This window comes from Acartia tonsa, chromosome 8 (assembly GCF_053477335.1).
Source record: "Acartia tonsa isolate MP-2025a chromosome 8, ASM5347733v1, whole genome shotgun sequence".
In the NCBI taxonomy this organism is placed as follows: Eukaryota; Metazoa; Arthropoda; class Copepoda; order Calanoida; family Acartiidae; genus Acartia; species Acartia tonsa.
In genome coordinates, this window is record NC_137267.1 from 28,028,724 (window position 1) to 28,047,382 (window position 18,659).

Below are 18,659 nucleotides of genomic sequence, written 5' to 3' on the forward strand. Positions count from 1 at the left end.
TTAAATTTATCACTTTAAATACTTATTGTCATAGTACAAAGAAAATTTAATAAATTTATTAATTAAGTGTCAATGTTTTTTTATCAGATTTCTCATGTTATGCTAACTATTAAGTCAGATTATATTTTCATTAATAAATTTAAAATTTGAAAGACTTTCTTTGATTAAAACATTTATGTATGATAAAAGGAAACTCACAAGAAAACTTTTTAATTTCTTTTCTTTACAGAAGATGCAGTACAAAACCTTGCTCTCCATGAAAATGAATGTTCAATTGAGTTCTTCACTTTATCTGATGTTATGACAGAAACTTATCAGAAGCTCTATGCTCTGTTTAGAAAACTTCAAAAGATTGCAGAACTTGAAAGTCAGCTTTTGGAAAGCATAGACGATTTAAAACATGAAAGAATATCACATGAGGATTTGTTTTTTCTAAATTATGGCCATGACGAATCTAGTCTTAAAGATATTGCATTACTTTGTTTTATTCAGGATGTTGAATTTGACGCATCAAAACCTCAAACATCAATTGAAACTCTTACTAAAGCTGTTATTAATGAATCAATAACTTTAGACAGTTCTATAAACCAAAAGATTTTGAAGATGACATCACATCTTATTCACTCAATAACTCTTAGAATTGATTTACTTTTACAAGTTTCCATTGAAAGTACTAAAAAGCCATTAAAAAATTCTCCAAGATTAATGTTTCAAAGTTTACAAAGTTGGCCTACAAGAGAAACAAGATCCTATAGAAAACAAATGTCTTTTGATGTAGAACAATTTCTTGATGACTCCATTCTTCAAATTCCAAAGCTGAGAATTCAACGAAAAGTAGTAAAAAATAAAGATTCTAAACAAAATCTAAAACATGACACATCATTTTCTTCCAATCCAATACTTGATGAAATTTTTGAGTTTATAGGTAGTTATCCAGAAAAGTCCATATCTCCCTGGAAGTTTTTGGAAGTTGTTAATAACAGAAAAGCCAAAAGTATATCAAGAAAATATTCTTTAATGTTTGTACAAACACTTTTGTCATGTGAAATGCCTTCAAATTTAGTTTCTCCAGTCATTGAGTTTATTATTCCTGTAATAAACTTTGGACCAAGGTTAAATGAACTTACATGTGGGGGATTGATTGAAAAGGTTCAGGAAGCATATGGAGATGTTCTTAAATTGTTGGTTGAAAAGATAGGCGAAAATTCGGAAAATTGTCTCAAAACTATTCTTTATTTGTGTAAAATACCCTTTGAAAGAAGTGAAGAAAGTTGTATTGTCAAAAGTGGATTGGTAAATCTATTAGATTCTCTTTGTAGTTCTCAAAAGAGTATGGACAGCAACACTGCTTGGGAAAGTTTTAAGATTCTGACAGATAGATGTATGAAATGGCAAGAGGAATCCAGTAAAACTTTTGCACAATGGCAAGAGAGAGGACTAGCATATCAAATATCACGTGTTTTGATTTCCAACCTAAGCACAGCATCTGAAAATGATGATTTAGTTGATCACAATTTTTTAGAAGAAATCTTAAAGTTATTAATTGATATGTCAAATACGAAACTCGGTAGGGACATACTATGTCAACCATCATGCATATCAAAAATGTTATCCTTGCTATTGGAATCATCTATATCTCCAAGGTTGTTACAGACAATAATAAAATTATGCAATATAGCTCTTCCTATGATGCCCCCAAGTGGTTTCAGATTTGTCAATCTTCCAAATTGGTTTCAAGGAAGAGATGAAGTTGAGCTTAGTAATGACAATCCACAAATAAAGATTATCTATCTATTGTTTGCTAAGTTAGCAGATTTTCTTGTTCCTGGTTCTCTTTTTGTGGCATCAAAAGGAAATCCGTATTCAATTAAGAAAAGTTATTTCAGAAATACTAAACACATAAATCACAATGAGGATGTTTCTGTAGTTCAGAATTTAGAATCGCTTAAGATGACTCTGTATATTCACAAAAGACCAGGACAATCCTCAAGTGAAATCTTACAACAGATTATTGATCTGAAGTCAGATATTGAAATCTTTTCTGATGGAGCCATGGAAAATGTAGTTACTATAGACAATGAATTAAATGTATTTAATAAAGCAAAAGTAATCACAGATGAATCTACAAAAGTAAAACTTATTGCTGAAAAGTTATCTGAAGAAGGATTTGTAACATCCCTTAATAAACCAACATTATCAGATTTAGATTTAAATGAGAGAATAAAATTAAAGGAAGAAAAACTGAAGAGGCAAAACTGTATAATTATGAAAACAGATCCTATTCGGCCCTTTTTAAGTAGCTCAAATGCAAATGATATGGCAAATGAGCTAATTACTTTAATACATAGTTTATTTTCTTCCCAAACATCTACAGTTTGGGATGCTGCCATAACTGAATACATTGTTTCAGTTTTAAATAAGGTAGAAAATATTATAGTAAACAAACACAAACTGTTTTCAGGCAGTGAAGTTGAGTTGTTTAACATCTATAAATCATCCAAAGAAATAATAGCTGTTCTTGCTGTTATGGGTGGATTTAATGAGACATTAAAATCTGGATTACAAGTAAGAATAAAAGGAGATTACTTAGATGAAATCACTTATGAAATAACACACATCTCAGAGACAGAAGATTTAGCTGTCGTTAAATTAATTCAGTCTAAACATTTTCAATACTTTCCAAGGCCTTCAGATGAGATTAACATTTCCTTAAAAAGGCTTGAACCCTTGAAAAAGACCTCTTGCACCAAGTTATTCAGTAATTTAGAAGATGATCTTATAAAATACATAAGTTTATTCTTTATGCCTGATGATGTTGGAGTTGAGTTCCTCAGTGCCCCTCTTCCATCTTTGGACAATAATAAAAAACTAACACTCGAAACATCAAGGCTTATTGCTGAACTAAGAACCAAATCAATGCAAGTTTTTAATGAATTCATTGCTGAACAAACTACAGCTATAAAGTTTCTTAGTGGATCTTGCCAGACAGTTGATTTGTTGAAATATCTCTGTAGTGATACCTATGCTTCTGATAGATTAGACTGTATAGAGAACTCAGTTATAAAGATGAGAAATTTGTATAGAGACTGTGATAAGCCTTCTATTGAAAAAGGAAATGAAAATTCCAAGAAGAATAGATTACAATGGGATTTAAAACAAAATTATCCACCATTACAACATTTGTCATTTTGTGATAATTATCTAACAGTGAAATACCACTCTGATTTATCACATGTTTCAAATCTTCCCAGAGGGAACTATATCTATGCAAGTCAGCCTGTAGATTTTGCAGAAAAATACTTCTATTGGGAAACTACCATCTTGTCAATGGGAGATACAGCAACTGAGACTGGATATCCAGCTTTGTCCATTGGTCTGTCACCCAAGAAAGAAGAATCCCAATCTTCTTGGACGAATCTGACAGGATCACTTTTGTTTCATGACAATGGAAGGGTGGTACACTATAATGGAACATCTATGTTACAATGGAGATCTTTAAGATTTAACCTACAACTCTCTGAATTTGATACACTAGGTATTGGATGGGTAAAATCTGAATCAACATCAAAGGATAACAATGATACTGGATCAGTTTTTTTCACACTTAATGGAACAAAATTAGAACAGGCTCTGGAAAACGTAAGTGCAAAAATGTTTCCTGTTGTTCATATCCAAAAAAAAAATATATCTGTCACTGCTAACTTTGGAGAAAACCCATTTAGGTTTGTTGAAGGCTTCAATGATTTGAATATTATGTGTAAATCAAGGGACCCTATAAACGAATCTTATACAGAAACAACTTTTTCAAATGTTATGGACACTGGAGTTGGTAATAGAAGAGTAAACAGTATTTCGTGTAGAAAACCTTTGTCAATTAAAGAATTTGAGATTTATAATACTCAGCACAACAATTTTAAAACTGGTCTAACTAATGAGATGTTTGGCTATTCAGGATCAAAGGAACAATTTTCCAAATTTTTAGATAATGATTCTGATTCTGACAGTGGGGGAAGTGATGATGAGTATGATACAGAAGTTAAGCCAAAGATGAGTGAAAACTCATTACTTATAAAAGCATGGGAGGCAAAAGTGTTTCCAGTTATACATAGGCAGTTTAGAAATGAAATTGAGAGAAGTGATGGCTTTGAACAAATAAGAGGTGCTCTTGCTCTTGGTATGATTGATATTGCCAGGCAAACTATTGATTTTTTGTATGAAGATATTGGAGGGATACCCAAAGATTTAAAGTTGCCAACACTACTTGACATTAAAGAAGCTCAACAAAAACTATCCATTGAACAAGTGAAAATTGGCCTTAAAGTATATATACCAAAAATAAAAAAACTTCCAACATACTGTGTTCCAGTCATGGATCAAACCTTTGGTCTGTATGGAGAGGTTGTCAATATAGACTCAATATTAAAAATAGTCCAAGTTGAATGTTACCTTGATTATGAAGGTGTGCTAGTAAGATTTTGGTATGCATTAGAAGATATTGAAAAACCCCCTGACCACAATTCTGGTACAGAACCTTTCCATGTACAGCAAATCAACCTAAAAAGTTCCAAATTACACAAGGAACTATTGAACATGGAATTTGCCATGTTAAGGTACTTCTGTAGCATGTGTTATTCTAATTTGATGAAATTTGTATTTTCAGACCTATTCTTAAAAAAAGAATTGGTTTTGTCATCAAAGGATATATTTTCTCTAAATGTATCATTATTAAGAGATATTGATATAGATAATTTCTTAATTGTATCTAATCAACTACTTGTGAGTCCCCACAGGAGCCTTCTGAATGAAGATAATATTGCATTAGGTTCTGAAAATCTGTTGAAAAATCAATTTGGATCCTTTGCAAGTTTGTTTTATACTGACACTAATATTCTAGACACTATTTTCAATTACTTTTTATGCAATATAGAAAATGAAGAAATTATTTTTCACCTAACAACTGCCTTATCTGCCCCAATCGAAAATCCACGAGAATATCTAAGATATGAAGAAATAATCATAAATGATATGTCTTACCTTAAATCTTACATTCAAGTTTCTTGTGCAGCATTTGTTATTACATGTGTGAAAAGTGACTTAAATTCTAATGATGCCTGCAGTGATATTTGTATTCAAATACAATCAGTGGGAGGAAACCAAATAAAACCAAATGGGCAATTATCTTGTAAAAATATCATTCAATATCCAACAGATGTCAGGGGCATGAAAGAACAAGAAAGCTTAATATTTAAACCTATTATTTTAAGATCAGATATTCTAAGAATTTCTCACAGTGGTGGTGATGAAGAAAGTACAAATTTTACTCTTTATGTTTACACTATTCCACCAGAGTTACCTTTATGTTTGTTGTATTTGGAGAAGTTGTTATCTCAACTTAATTTGGATTCATTTAAACAAAACCTCCCTAAAAGAGTCTTGAATTATATCCTTAATATTATAACTGAATTTCTTAAGAAACATGATATTCCACCAATTCTAAAGGAACATATGATAATGATTCTGTCAGAATACATCAAAGTATATAGCTCAATTTATGACATAAAAAGTTCTTCATGTTGGCACCAATTACTAGATTTCCTTATGAGTATTAGAGATGAGACTTTAAATCTTTATCATTTAGAATCAAACAAATCTAGAAGAGTAAGATACTCTAGATATTTATCTACTTTGCTTGAATTGTGTTCGTCCTTTCATTTATATTTGACAGATGAAGATTGTGATAATAATTTTTGGTATAAAACATTTATGCAGAATATAGGACTACTAAAATGGGTGAGAGCAGATACAATGTCCAGCAGCCCTGATGTATTGGAATATCAGAAAAATAAAAATAATATTCATTACAAATCAGATGACAATGAACGTTTGATTGTTATAAAAGGCTTTCCAGCCAATTTAGATGAAAGTACTGTAACAGATATTGTTGAAAAAGCATTAATAACTATTGGAGGATTGATATTTGATGATATTTATATATATCTTTCAAATGATAGTGTCTCTTCAAATATTCAAAATGAGACTGTTGGCTATGTTGTTTTAAGACTTTTATCAAAGAGGAATTTAAACAAAGTTATAAAAGATCTTGAATTTCAGTTGTATTTAAGACTGTATGGTGAGGTGGAAAATTTAGAGGAAGGAAAAGAAAAAACTTTGACCATTTTCAAAGTAAATGAATCTTTTCAGGTTTCAAATAGCAACGTTCAAAATATTCTTAACAGATATCTTCGAAATATTTTGTTTGCAACTGAAAATTATTTTTCTTTCAAATTTAATGAAGTTTTAACTCACCTTATATGCAATAAAGATAATTTACAAAGCATCAATCTTATAGAAACTTTAGAAAAAATCAAATCAAATTCTTTATTAAATAAAAACCATTTGATAATCAATTTTCTATCTTCACTAAGTAAGAGTCTAAATTTATCCATGAAAGACATAACATCAAAACTTATTGAAGCCATCACAAATGAAAAAATAGCAAAGGAAAATGACAGATTCGATGGAAATAACCAGGTAGACCTATCTATGTTAAAAATTAGAAGTTTTTATTGTAAATATTTTGAAAGCCAAATTTCCTTAAAAACATTAAACTTATTTAAATCATTTAAAGGAATATGCTTCATAAATCATAACTTAATTCATATTTTGTTTCTAAATAGATGTAACTTATGTTTTCTTTTATTAATACCCTCTATTGTTGCTGGATAGAATGTTTATACAAGCACTTACTACCCTTTTTATTGTTTATTCTATGTCAGTCACATAAAAAACATTCCCTATAATCTTGGCAATATAACTAATATCAAATGAAAAATAATATGTTATACTTTTAAAATTTCTTTTTAGGTAGCTGAGGATGAAAGAAAATTAAATACACAAGCATTTACAGGGTATTTTTTTATTTTGCTTATAATATGCTCAATTTTCCATTAATATTTATTCTAAAGTCTGTCAACTATAAACAATATGTTTAATCATTATTGTTATCTTTTATTCATGGATAAATAAAATCAACAGAAAAAAATACTTCTTTTATTTTCTATTTTTGAAGGGATGTAAGCATTGATTAATCTAATATAAATTTAGGTAGAAATCAATGAATTTTTAAAATTGTAAATTTAGAAAATAAGGAATTACATTTCTATCATTCCAAAGACACTAAGTGTTTAAGATGTAGTCAAATACTTGATTTAGGGGATGATGCTCTTATTATTGGTGATGGTGACTCAAAGTACATGGCCATTATGAAAACCTATCTATCAAACTATGCTCTGTTTTTTGTATTTGCAGCAGCCTCCAATCAAGAAAAATTCCTAAATTAAAGTATTTAATTTCTCTATTTTGTAAGGTAAATACTGTAGTTCTTGTATTTTTTATTCAAGGCTGATACAAATACCAAATTTGGAACCTAATTCAATAGAAAAGTTATCATAGTGGACTTGTACTTTGATACCAATTGGATCACCATCAACACCAGTATCCCCAAAATTAAATGATATTTTTTTTACTATTTAGAAAACTTTTTGCTTAATTTTAAAGGTAATATCTATCTTATTTTATCGTATTTGACTACATATTGAACACTAGAGGTCGGCTGCTGTCCTCCAGAGTAATGAGGATAGCATTTCTTATTTTTAGATTTACTTTAGATTATAATTTCATGCTATAAACTTCTGATTTTAGATTTTTAAAAGAAGTGACCCACTCCAATGTTGGTGTAATTTGGACTGCTCTCTCAGCGTGTGGTTATAATTTGTCTTTGGAAATAATAGTTGAAAGCCCAAATGAGGAAACGCAAATAAAGAAATATGATGATGTAAGTAGGTTTTTAACAACACGGATAACATTATCCATAAAAGCGAAGCTCTAAAATATCTAGGAAGGATAATGAACAATAAATCTTGTAGAATGTCAGAACTTAATAAGAAGAACATTAATTCGTAAGTCTAAATGAAATTGTTCTTAACTTTGTTGCAAAATTGCGTACATACAGAAATCAGTAAAAGGACATATTTTAATTTTTAGGATTCTTTTTTTTTTTTACAAATTTGAACAAGTTGAAGTTTGATTGAAAATTGTTTCTTCTGTTGCTTTCTTAAGGTTTTTACAATAGAAAACTTTAAATTAAGTTTCATTTTATTTTGAAGTTTGTTTCTTTTACAAACCCTAAAGTAAAAGACACGTAGGGATTTTATAGAATAATATTAGAAAAGATGAATTTAAAAGCAATTTGATTAAAATGTAATGTGTTGAACAGGGTTTTAAAAAAAATTATTAAAAAAACTAAGTATGGATGCAAAAATCCCCTTTTACTAATATAAAGATTCTCCAAATATTTATCAGAAGGCTCCAAAGCAGCCGCGCACTAAATTTCTATATTGAAGATGCTTTTAAGCCGCCAATTTTAAAAGTTTTTATTCACCTGCATCAAAGTCGCCTTTTGTATTAAACCACAGCTAAGTAGAATTAAACTAGGCGGCTGTGGTTGCAGGGGACACATGTTGTTATGATCGCAAGACAAATCTCGCCATTTTTTGTAAATCTTTTTACATAAATAAAATATATACAAGCCAAAATAATTTCATTGTCATTTATTATTGAGATTGAGTATACTCCATGTGGAAAATATTAAAGATTCAGATTTACTTACGTTAGAAAATATTTAAAAAATAGTTATTTCTCGTATCGTATTATAAACGGCTTTCCGCGGATATAGAATGTACAATTATAAGATTAAAACTTGTTTTAATCTCATGATTGTACATTTCTATATTCGTAGAAAACTGGATATAATACGATGCTAGACATAGTTTTTTCGTATGGATGAGAACCGGTTCCTATCCACCGGATTCGAATGAATACGAGAAAATTCAATTCTAATATAAAAAGAATAAAGAGTATAATTGTCAAAATTTTAGGCTTTGGTGGAGCTTGGCAATTATCTTAGTTGTAAATTAATTACATCACCACTTCAAATTCCACTAAGTGAGATTCAACTGACTGATACTGAATATGTTAACCCTTTATTTGCATCTTTACAAGGTAACCTAAGTTTTTAAAATTGGTTTAGAAAAATATGAATAAAAGTGCCAACCTAACCTTGATTAAAATTAATAACCTTTTTTCAGGTATACCATTATCAAATATTAGATATAGATATGGAATCCTTGTAGACATCAACAAACGAATTGAAAGAATGTTGAGTTTTGTAGATCTTAAGTCAAGTAAAGCATATCCAAATAGTATTGCAAGACTAATAAATGATTCAAGAAGAATCATTTTCTTCGAGGTTAAGGTAATTCATTTTAGTATATTAAAGAAGTATAAAGGAAAAAGAGAGGAGGGGATCAAATTTATAATGAGTATATAATAATATTTTATTTTCTATAATATCCATCTGAGCAGAAAATCATAATTAAAGTTTATCATGCAACAAAAGAAATGTAATATATTGTAACCTCAGAATTTCTATAAAGCTTTGCTTTCCTCATTTGCCTGTTTTTTTGGTATAGTTTAGAGTTGTTTGAACGTAATTAAATTTTTTTTTTCAGTATGGCTTCCAAACCGATTAATATCCACTGGATTGGAATTGGTTTCAAGCCAAACTAAAAAATCGGGGATAACAAAACTTGCTATAATCTAATAACATTTCATTTTAATATCCGCGGAGAGCTGTCTATAACATCTTTTGATTTTTAACTTATAAATTTTAAAGTTGTAAATTATTAATATAAAGACCATAATTTTGACTATTATGTCTAATTATTAATATTAAATTATTTGACAGTATTGCTCTCTTGATATTATTGTTCTTTTTATTATTCATTATTTATTTTACGTAGGAACGGTTTTTATTCAACTTGCTGGAATCTACACAGAGAAGAAACCAAAATGAAATTATTCCAGGTATAAAAAGCAATGAGGCAATGAACATAAACTTATAATTTAGATAACATTTTAGGGTCTTATTCAGAATATTTACCTTCATTATTTCATTCAGTTTAGTTTTCAAAATGTTTAATCCCTTAAGAATAATGCATATTGAATAAAGTATTGGTTGTGTTTAGAGGAATAAAGGGCGTATAAGCTTATTATTGTGGGGGGGGGGGGGTGTTGGATGATACCATATTTTTTTTTTTTGGGGGGGGGGTCTATCTTCTTTTATGGAAAGATAGTGAAATTTTTTTGGCGGGGGGGGGGGGGAGTTGGGATATACTACTTTTTTAATATTGCCGATTGAACGTGTTTGGCGAAGATAATAAATCTTTTATATTAAAATATTATTCAGAAATAACAATAAATCCAGTTGAAGAAATTGGAAATGTTCATGAAGATGTCTGTGAAACTCAATTTTGCCAGGTAAATTTATAAAATGCCTAATAATTAATGTTATAACAAGCATGACAATATCCATAAAAGCGAAGCTCTGAAACGGTAGGACAAACGAGTATTAACTCTTTGTAATAAAATTTAACAAAATTGAAAGTAAATTTGCTGAAAAACTGTTAAATACGGGAAACTTTTTAAAGGCAAACTTAAATCTTTAGGACTTGATTATAGAGATTTATCGCTTATAATCTTATACTTTGTTGTCTGAGAAATCAGTATTAAAAAAATGAGATACATTTGAAAAATATAAGAAATACTGTCAAAAAAGAAAAAAAAAACATCTTAAAAAAAACTTATGGACATTCTGTTGACGATTATAGAGTTGCTACGCTTTATAAACTGTACCTCACTGTTAAAGAATCATCATGTCAATGGACAATTCTAACATGTCTAAATTAACGAAAAGAGCTAACCGTTGCGGATTCTAATAATAATTTATATAGACAACTTTGTATAGTACTTCGCCCAAAGGTTTGGTGAGGGTTTCCCCAATCCAATCTATTTGATTTTGCTTAAATATTTTTTTGGGGGGACACTTTTTCTTTTATTGTGTTGTGAGGGTATCGCACCCTAAAAATTTTTTTAGGGGATTTAGGTGTTCAACTCCCCACAAAAAAGCTCTAAACCACCACAGGACAATTTACTAAACTCTCTAAAGAGTAGAGCCCAGTCTTAAGCTTCAGACGGGCAGGATATTATTTTGTATTATAAATATGCTAACGAAATTATTAGTAAGATCAATAAAAGAAGCGAAGCTGCTCTAAAAGCCTACAAAATTTGTCCTTTTTATGTTTAGCCTCTTGAATTTGTATCATAGTGCTACTCTTGTGAACAGTTTTTCTCTATCACTGCATTTTTCTTAGTTAATCGAATGTTTTTTTCTTACTCCTCAACTTGACAAACTGACTGACATTTATCTTTAAACACTAGCTTTACCATTAAGACTTAAATGAATTACCAGATATTCTATTTAAACAAGGAGCACAACATCCACAAGTAGCAAAGCTTAGAATTATGAAACCCACATATATTGGTTATATAGTAGACTAGAAATGGGTGGCTGTTTTACTCCTTTTTGGCTAGAACAATCTATTATTGTATTTTACTCTTGAGGTTATTGGGTATGTTCTTTTTTAATTTCAGGGATGAAAAAAGAATCCCGCTACCAAAAGTAAAATTTAAGATCTTTAAATTTTAATGAAGTAGGATATATGGTAAACACCCCAATATCAGTTTACTAGTAAACCAAGCACGATTTAAAAAAAATTCTTTATTGCCTCTATTTATAAATCTCCAAACCTCCGTAATTATCAAAATTTTTGTTGAATCCTATGGTATCTGAAAATGCAGGGAGAGGAGCCAAAGGAGAGGGTATGTAGATGGAGATTAATATATTTAGCCTAAGGTGTTAGAAGGTTAGGGGTATCCAACATACAATTTTCTGATTTGGTTTTATAACCTAAAAATTTCTTTCAACCTTAGAATATTAGATACTACTTGTATGTTACTCCACTCATGAAATTTATAAGCTTCTGTGTAGTAAAAGTTGTCACAAATATAGATATTAAATGATGATTGATCAAAGGAATTATTTTAAGAAAATCTAGAATAAAAAAGCCGAGAAAATTATATTTTCCCACATAGTTTTAATTTTTACTGTAGTATTATTGACTGACAGATGGACAAAGAGTAGAATTAGAATGGCTATAAGAATCATCTTTCTAGGGTAAGTAAATCATATTTTCCGTTTAAAAATGAAAAGAAATAACATAGCAACAAAATTACAGACAAAGTCAAAGAAAATTGGTGATATGAATCCTCACAAAAAGGTTCAGATCTATATCTTTGATTTATATAAAGAAAATTAAATGAATCTCCTAGCATCGACAATAGACTGACATATATCTAATATATAGACTGGTTGCGGAAGGTTCATTGGAATCTTAACTAAAAATTCAGCGTTAATCTTTTATAGAAACTGAGAAAATCACGTTTCTCTTAGCCATACAAACAAAGTGAGCAATAGGGTAGCCTTGCCATTATTTTCTATATTGTGTATAGGCACTGAAACAGCTGGAAAATATAGATTCAAATCTACTATGTGTAGCTCCGGCTAGAGGAGGGGATCCACAATTTCCTTTTAATATCAAAGTTCTGGGAGACCAGGTTCAAGGAAATTCTGGATCCTTTAGACAATTCTTATCTGAAATGGTCAATCAAGTCCATAGTCCAACAATAAATCTTCTGGTTCCATATAGAGGACAAGGTAATTATATATTTTGCTTATAAAGTAAGTAATGTAATGAAGAGGAAGTAGCAGATAAATAGAACTAAAGATGGTACACCGACAAACGTCCTACCGTGACAAACGTCCTACTACGACAAACGTCCTACGCGACAAACGTCCTAAGCGACAAACGTCCTACTGCGACATCTCTTAAGTAAAACGTCCTAAAAATTTAAAGGTCGAATTTTGTAATGCAAGGATGTATCGGGTTCGAAACCATACCATTTGATAGCCAACACAGACTTTGGGAAAACTGTCGGACAGATTTTTAAGATTTAGCCTATGGTTAAAGTTATTCAAAAAATAAATTTCAGTTAAAGATTATTTTCCTGTGTTTTATCGCCATTTTGAATTTTATATTGATAAGTATTCTTACAATTAGAGGATTTTGTCCTTAAATTTGGAAGATTTTTTTTATTTCATAATTTTTGAAAATTTTTAGGACGTTTTACTAAAGAGATGTCGCAGTAGGACGTTTGTCGCGGTAGGACGTTTGTCGTTTAGGAGGTTTGTCGCGTAGGACGTTTGTCGCATTAGGACGTTTGTCGCGGTAGGACGTTTGTCGGTGTACCCTAAAGATTACAGAGTCTGTGCTCATATTAAAGCGAAAGCTTGTTGGGGTTGTTTCAATAAGTTAGAGTTCATGTGTTTTAAAATCAAGTTTTTTAGATAGTTTTCACTTTCCACATTTTTAATGGACCGTTTCTTTTAAAGTTTTACCTGAATCACTTTTAAACTGTGTATATTTAATTTTTGTTCTCAATCTAAATTTGAAACTACTTTTTTTTTATCATTATAGGCTCTTTTGGTGGAAGATTTTTCTTAAAACCTGGACCCTTTAACTATGGAGAAGAAAAAATGCTGCAATTTTTTGGTCAATTACTTGGTATTTCTGCCAGAGCTGGAATTCCATTGCCTTGGGATTTAATGCCAACATTCTGGACATCTCTGTGTGATCAACCTCTACAAAATTGGAATGTTGCAAAGGTAAAGTTGCCTTCCATAAAGCTAGATATAAATGAAAATATGTATATATCAACACCTCACTATGTAACTAACTAAGTTACTGTGTTTAAATACCTCTGTTGTTCATGGACACAAAAATCTTGTACCTTTACAATAAAGGTTTGATACTATGCATATGCAATAAATTGTTTATTGAATTTTTCAATTTTTTAAATATTTTAATTTCCTCTATCTAAATCTTTTCTTGATTTTTTATATTTATTAAAACTCATAGCAAAAGTACGAGTAGAAAATATATTACATGATGATTTTTAAAAGCGAAGCTTTTCTATAATTAGGGTCGGTCCGTCCGTCCGTCCGTCCGTCCGAGATAGATAGCTTTTATTCGTTTAGGCATGTTAGAATTGTCCTATCGATTTCAAACTTTGCATGATGATTCCTGTAGTAGTTGGGTACGATTTAGAAAGCGTAGCAACTCTATAATCATTACCAGAATGTCCGTACGTCCATTTTAAACATGTTGATTTTTCTACTTTTTTAACAACAAATTTTCAAGTGTTTTAATTATCCGTTTGATCTGATTTTTGGTATATTGATTCCTTGGACAACAAAGAACAATATTATAAGCGAAGCAACTCTATAATCAAGTCCAAAAATGTAAGTATGTCCATAAACATTATCCTATTTTAAGCAGTTTTTCAACAAATTTACCTACAATTTTGATTCGACATTTATACATTTATGTTCCGATTTTTCAGTTCAGATACTATACAAGTGTTAATGTCCGTTTGTCCTACCGTTTCAGTGCTTCGCTTTTATGGATGTTGTCATCCTTGTTTTTGTAAAGAAGTTGTATCAACTTTTTTGCTTTTTATTTAAGATAGCTAGCCGGTTCTTTCAGTAAGTAGTAGATGTAAAATTTTTCATAGAATTCAGATATGCAATCGGTTTTTTTGTAGACCTCTTATTTTTAAAGTAATTTAAGTTTTTTAAAAAAATAATTAAGTCGGTTTTAAGGTACTAAAACGTAACAAAATAAAAGAAGAAAATGGCCAGTATGAACAAAAATAGTAAGATCTTTAATTTGACACCTTACTTTTAAAATTCTGTTGAGTAATTATTGAAAAAATCTATTTTTTTAACCTCGGTTTAATAAAAACTTTAGACCTAAATATTTTCTCAAACAGACATAAAAAACATGGGTTCATATATACCTTTAGAATCAGAAAAATATTACGAATCTATTCTAAGCAAAATTGAAAAAGTTTTATAAAACTATTATAAAAAAAATAAGTTTATTTTAAGAATCATAATTTTCGGCTTTAAAGGGTTAGCTTGAACCAAACCTGAACCAAACCTAAACAAAAGACAATGCAATGTAGCAGATATTTTTTAAACACAAGAAACAATAATGTATTTTTAACTGCATTGTTTTGAAGTTTATAAACAGACTGATGCATATTTGTTCATAATTTTTCATTCTTTACATGTTCTTTAATATCACTATATTTATTGTAGTATCTATTGTATATATTGTATGAACGTTCTCCTTTTTTTCTGGCAATTCTATAGGTTAATTTTATAGATTAAGCTTCCCTATTCGTCAATTTTTGCGATTTGTGATTGGCTAGTTTAGTAGTTACAATTCTTAAAATAAACTTTTTATTTTTTCTATTTTTTATTACAATTTTTTAAAACTTTTTCAATTTCGCTTAGAATGGATTCATATTATTTTTCTCATTCTAATGGTATATATGAACCCATATTTTTTATGTCTGTATGAGAAAATATTTGGGTTTAATGTTTTGATTAAACCGAGGTTAAAAAAATAGATTTTTTCAACAATTACTCAACAGAATTTTAAAAGTAAGGTGTCAAATTAAAGATCTTACTTTTTTTGTTCATACTGGCTATTTTCTTCTTTTATTTTGTTGCGTTTTAGTACCTTAAAACCGACTTAATTATTTTTTTTTAAAACTTAAATTACTTAAAAAATAAGAGGTCTACAAAAAAACCGATTGCATATCTGAATTCTATGAAAAATTTTACATCTACTACTTACTGAAAGAACCGGCTAGCTATCTTAAATAAAAAGCAAAAAAGTTGATACAACTTCTTTTGATTTTACAGGAGTGTTTATTTGAATAATTTTCTATTTTAATACCGATCTGTTATGTACTAAAGATGTATTTTGGTGATTCTTCTGTAAGTGTGAATGTTTGTAAAGGGTTGTATGTTTTCATATATATTAAGATAACTTTCTTTTTAAAAGCGAAAGTTTTCTATAATTAGGGTCGGTCCGTACGTCTGTCCGAGATAGATAGCTTTTATTCGTTAATTTAGGCATGTTAGAATCGTCCTATCGATTTCAAACTTTGCATGGTGATTCCTGTAGTAGTTAGGTACGATTTAGAAAGCATAGCAACTCTATAATCATTACCAGAATGTCCGTACGTCCATTTTAAACATGTTGATTTTTCTACTTTTTAACAACAAATTTTTATGTGATCTAATTATCCGTTTGATCAGAGATGGGTTTTTAAAAGATGTCCCGCTTTTTCGACAATTTTTTAGACATTGATTGATTGAACGAAGACGATGGGATTTCAACACAGAGTATACAACATAAAAATTCAAAATTTTTAAATTATTTTTTTAGCCATTTGTATAATGTCTAATACAACTTAAATCCATTTTCGCTGCATATCTATTTATGCATCTTTTAAGAGCTGTGTTAGACATTATACAAATGGCTAAAATAATAATTTAAAATTTTGAATTCTCAAGTTGTATACTCTGTTAAAATCGTACGGGGCATTGATCTTCAAGATGGAATAAGGTTTTTAACAGAGTATACAACTTTAGAATTCAAAATTTTAAAATTACTATTTTGGCCATTTGTATAATGTCTAATACAGATCTAAAAAGATGCATTAATAAATATGCAGCGAATATACTTTTATATTCTGATTATTCAGTTCAGACACTATACAAGTGTTAATGTCTGTTTGTCCTACCGTTTCAGTGCTTCGCTTTTATGGATGTTGTCATCCTTGTTAATCTAAAGCTTCAATTTTTGTTTTGCAGTTATTCCCTGTTTTACAATTAAGCTTTGTTCAGGAAATAGATCCAGTTACCTGGAACTTTGTACAGCAATTGGAAAACCTTACTGAGGAAACGTTCCAGTCATTCAAGGATGAAAATAATGATCCAAAATTTACTTACCTATCTTTGTCAGGTAGTTAGAATTTTAAAAATATTTAGTTTAATATGCAGCTTAATGCAAGGTTTCTTCTGACAATGTAGGTTTAACTTTAAGGTAAGGCTGAGTGTGGCTGATATAAAAATTAATGGCTGTGGTTTATGGTTGCTGATTTTTTTCCCAAGCCTCGCAGCTTTCTCGAAAACACACGGTTTGTTGCGTCTGCTACTTCAGTTGTTTTAAACTATTATAGCTGCTACAGCTACCTTCTAACTGCAGCTAAATGAGGCTGAGATTGGCTGCGACTGAATGAGGCTGAGGTTGGCTAATGTTCAGTGTGGCTTATTTGAAATTTTAGTGGCTCTCTGTTGCTTAATAGTTTTTTGTGTAAGCCACGCGGCTGATTAAGTGGCTTACGCAGTAGTTTGGCTTATTGCTAAGGCTTTTTGAAGCCATGCAGATTATGGAGAATGTCGTTTGGGCTACCTAGCTCTGGTTCATTATAAAGGAGGGAATAGTTATTTCTGGAATCATTTTTTTAGACCCGAGATGCCAAAGGCACGTGCTAAAAAAATTGGTTTCAATCATATGATTGTACATTATTTTATTCCCAGAAAACTGGATATAGTACGATGCTAGACATAATTTTTTTCGTATGGATGAGAACCGGTTCTAATCCACCGTATATTAATCGGTTTTGAATGAATACGAGAAAATATATATTACATTTTCTACCTACACACAATTTGGGTTTTAAGGTTATTCTTTCTTTTACAGTATTTGTTCTTTAAATTTTCAAGAGTTTAATTTTAGGTAATTATCTTGAATTGTGTAAGGATGGTGTGTTTAGAGAAGTTACATGGGAGAATATTAAAGAATACATTCAGCTTATCAAAAGCTTTAGGTAAAATTTAAAAATGCTGAAAAACAATTGCAGTTTTTATTTTCATCTTTTTTAGGAGCTAAGCTACTCTATTATTTGAAAATTTTGTATACACCTAATTAAAATGGAAAGCTTAAATTACTTGCCAGCACTTCCATCTGTTTTTTTTTGTCTGAAGCTAAAGATCTCGGGACTGGATGGTCCCAATTCTATGTTAATTTCAGGAAAGCTTGATATATGTCTTAGGGTATATCTAAACATTAACATTAGGGTATATCTAGGCTATTTCTTCTCCCGCCTTACCCTAAAGGCCTGGGATAAAGCAACTAATGGAACAATTTACAATATGAATGAAAGATAGGCATGTTAAAGTACCTAAAGTACATAATTTTATAGGTTAGAAGAATGGAACTCAAAAGACAGAATTGTTCACATCCAAGCTGGACTTAGCACAATTGTTCCGCTTGCTCCACTTGTGACATTATTTACACCTAATGAGCTTGAAAGATATTTTTGTGGAATTACCGAGATTAACTTAAAATTTCTTAAAAAACATACAATATACCAGGTAAAATTTACAAATACAAATTAAAAGTATAACATTAACGTTTATTATTAAGAAGAAAAGCCTAACCTTTTAATTAAATTTCTCATAACATAGCCAACTACTATGACGTAAAAAGTTATGATATCAACCACAATAACTGCCAATCACCCTACCCCATCTACAGGAAATTTAAAATTTTATTCTAATTTTCGAATTAGATATATAAGGTAGCAAAATGATATTTTATTATAGTAATTTTAATTAAGGTTGGCTTAAAAGAAACAGATCAACATATAATAAATTTCTGGACTGTTTTGGAATCATTTACTCAGGTAAAAAAAATTAAATTAACATCATCATTAAATAT

General features: G+C 29.9%; 1 protein-coding gene across 4 annotated transcripts in view; it reads left to right on the forward strand.

Annotated features, from left to right (window-relative positions):
- Positions 1-18,659, forward strand: part of LOC145326425 (putative E3 ubiquitin-protein ligase HECTD4) — a 60,298-nt gene that overhangs the window by 41,230 nt on the left and 409 nt on the right. For all 4 annotated transcript variants that reach the window (XM_080169775.1, XM_080169772.1, XM_080169774.1 and 1 more), the window contains exons 40-52: positions 228-6,531; positions 6,865-6,908; positions 7,702-7,834; positions 8,937-9,060; positions 9,147-9,313; positions 9,861-9,924; positions 10,307-10,377; positions 12,469-12,673; positions 13,494-13,681; positions 16,781-16,898; positions 17,676-17,766; positions 18,142-18,313; positions 18,559-18,624. In XM_080169775.1, coding sequence (XP_080025901.1) covers positions 228-6,531; positions 6,865-6,908; positions 7,702-7,834; positions 8,937-9,060; positions 9,147-9,313; positions 9,861-9,924; positions 10,307-10,377; positions 12,469-12,673; positions 13,494-13,681; positions 16,781-16,898; positions 17,676-17,766; positions 18,142-18,313; positions 18,559-18,624 — 7,747 coding nt within the window. The remainder of the gene's footprint in view (positions 1-227; positions 6,532-6,864; positions 6,909-7,701; positions 7,835-8,936; positions 9,061-9,146; positions 9,314-9,860; positions 9,925-10,306; positions 10,378-12,468; positions 12,674-13,493; positions 13,682-16,780; positions 16,899-17,675; positions 17,767-18,141; positions 18,314-18,558; positions 18,625-18,659) is intronic.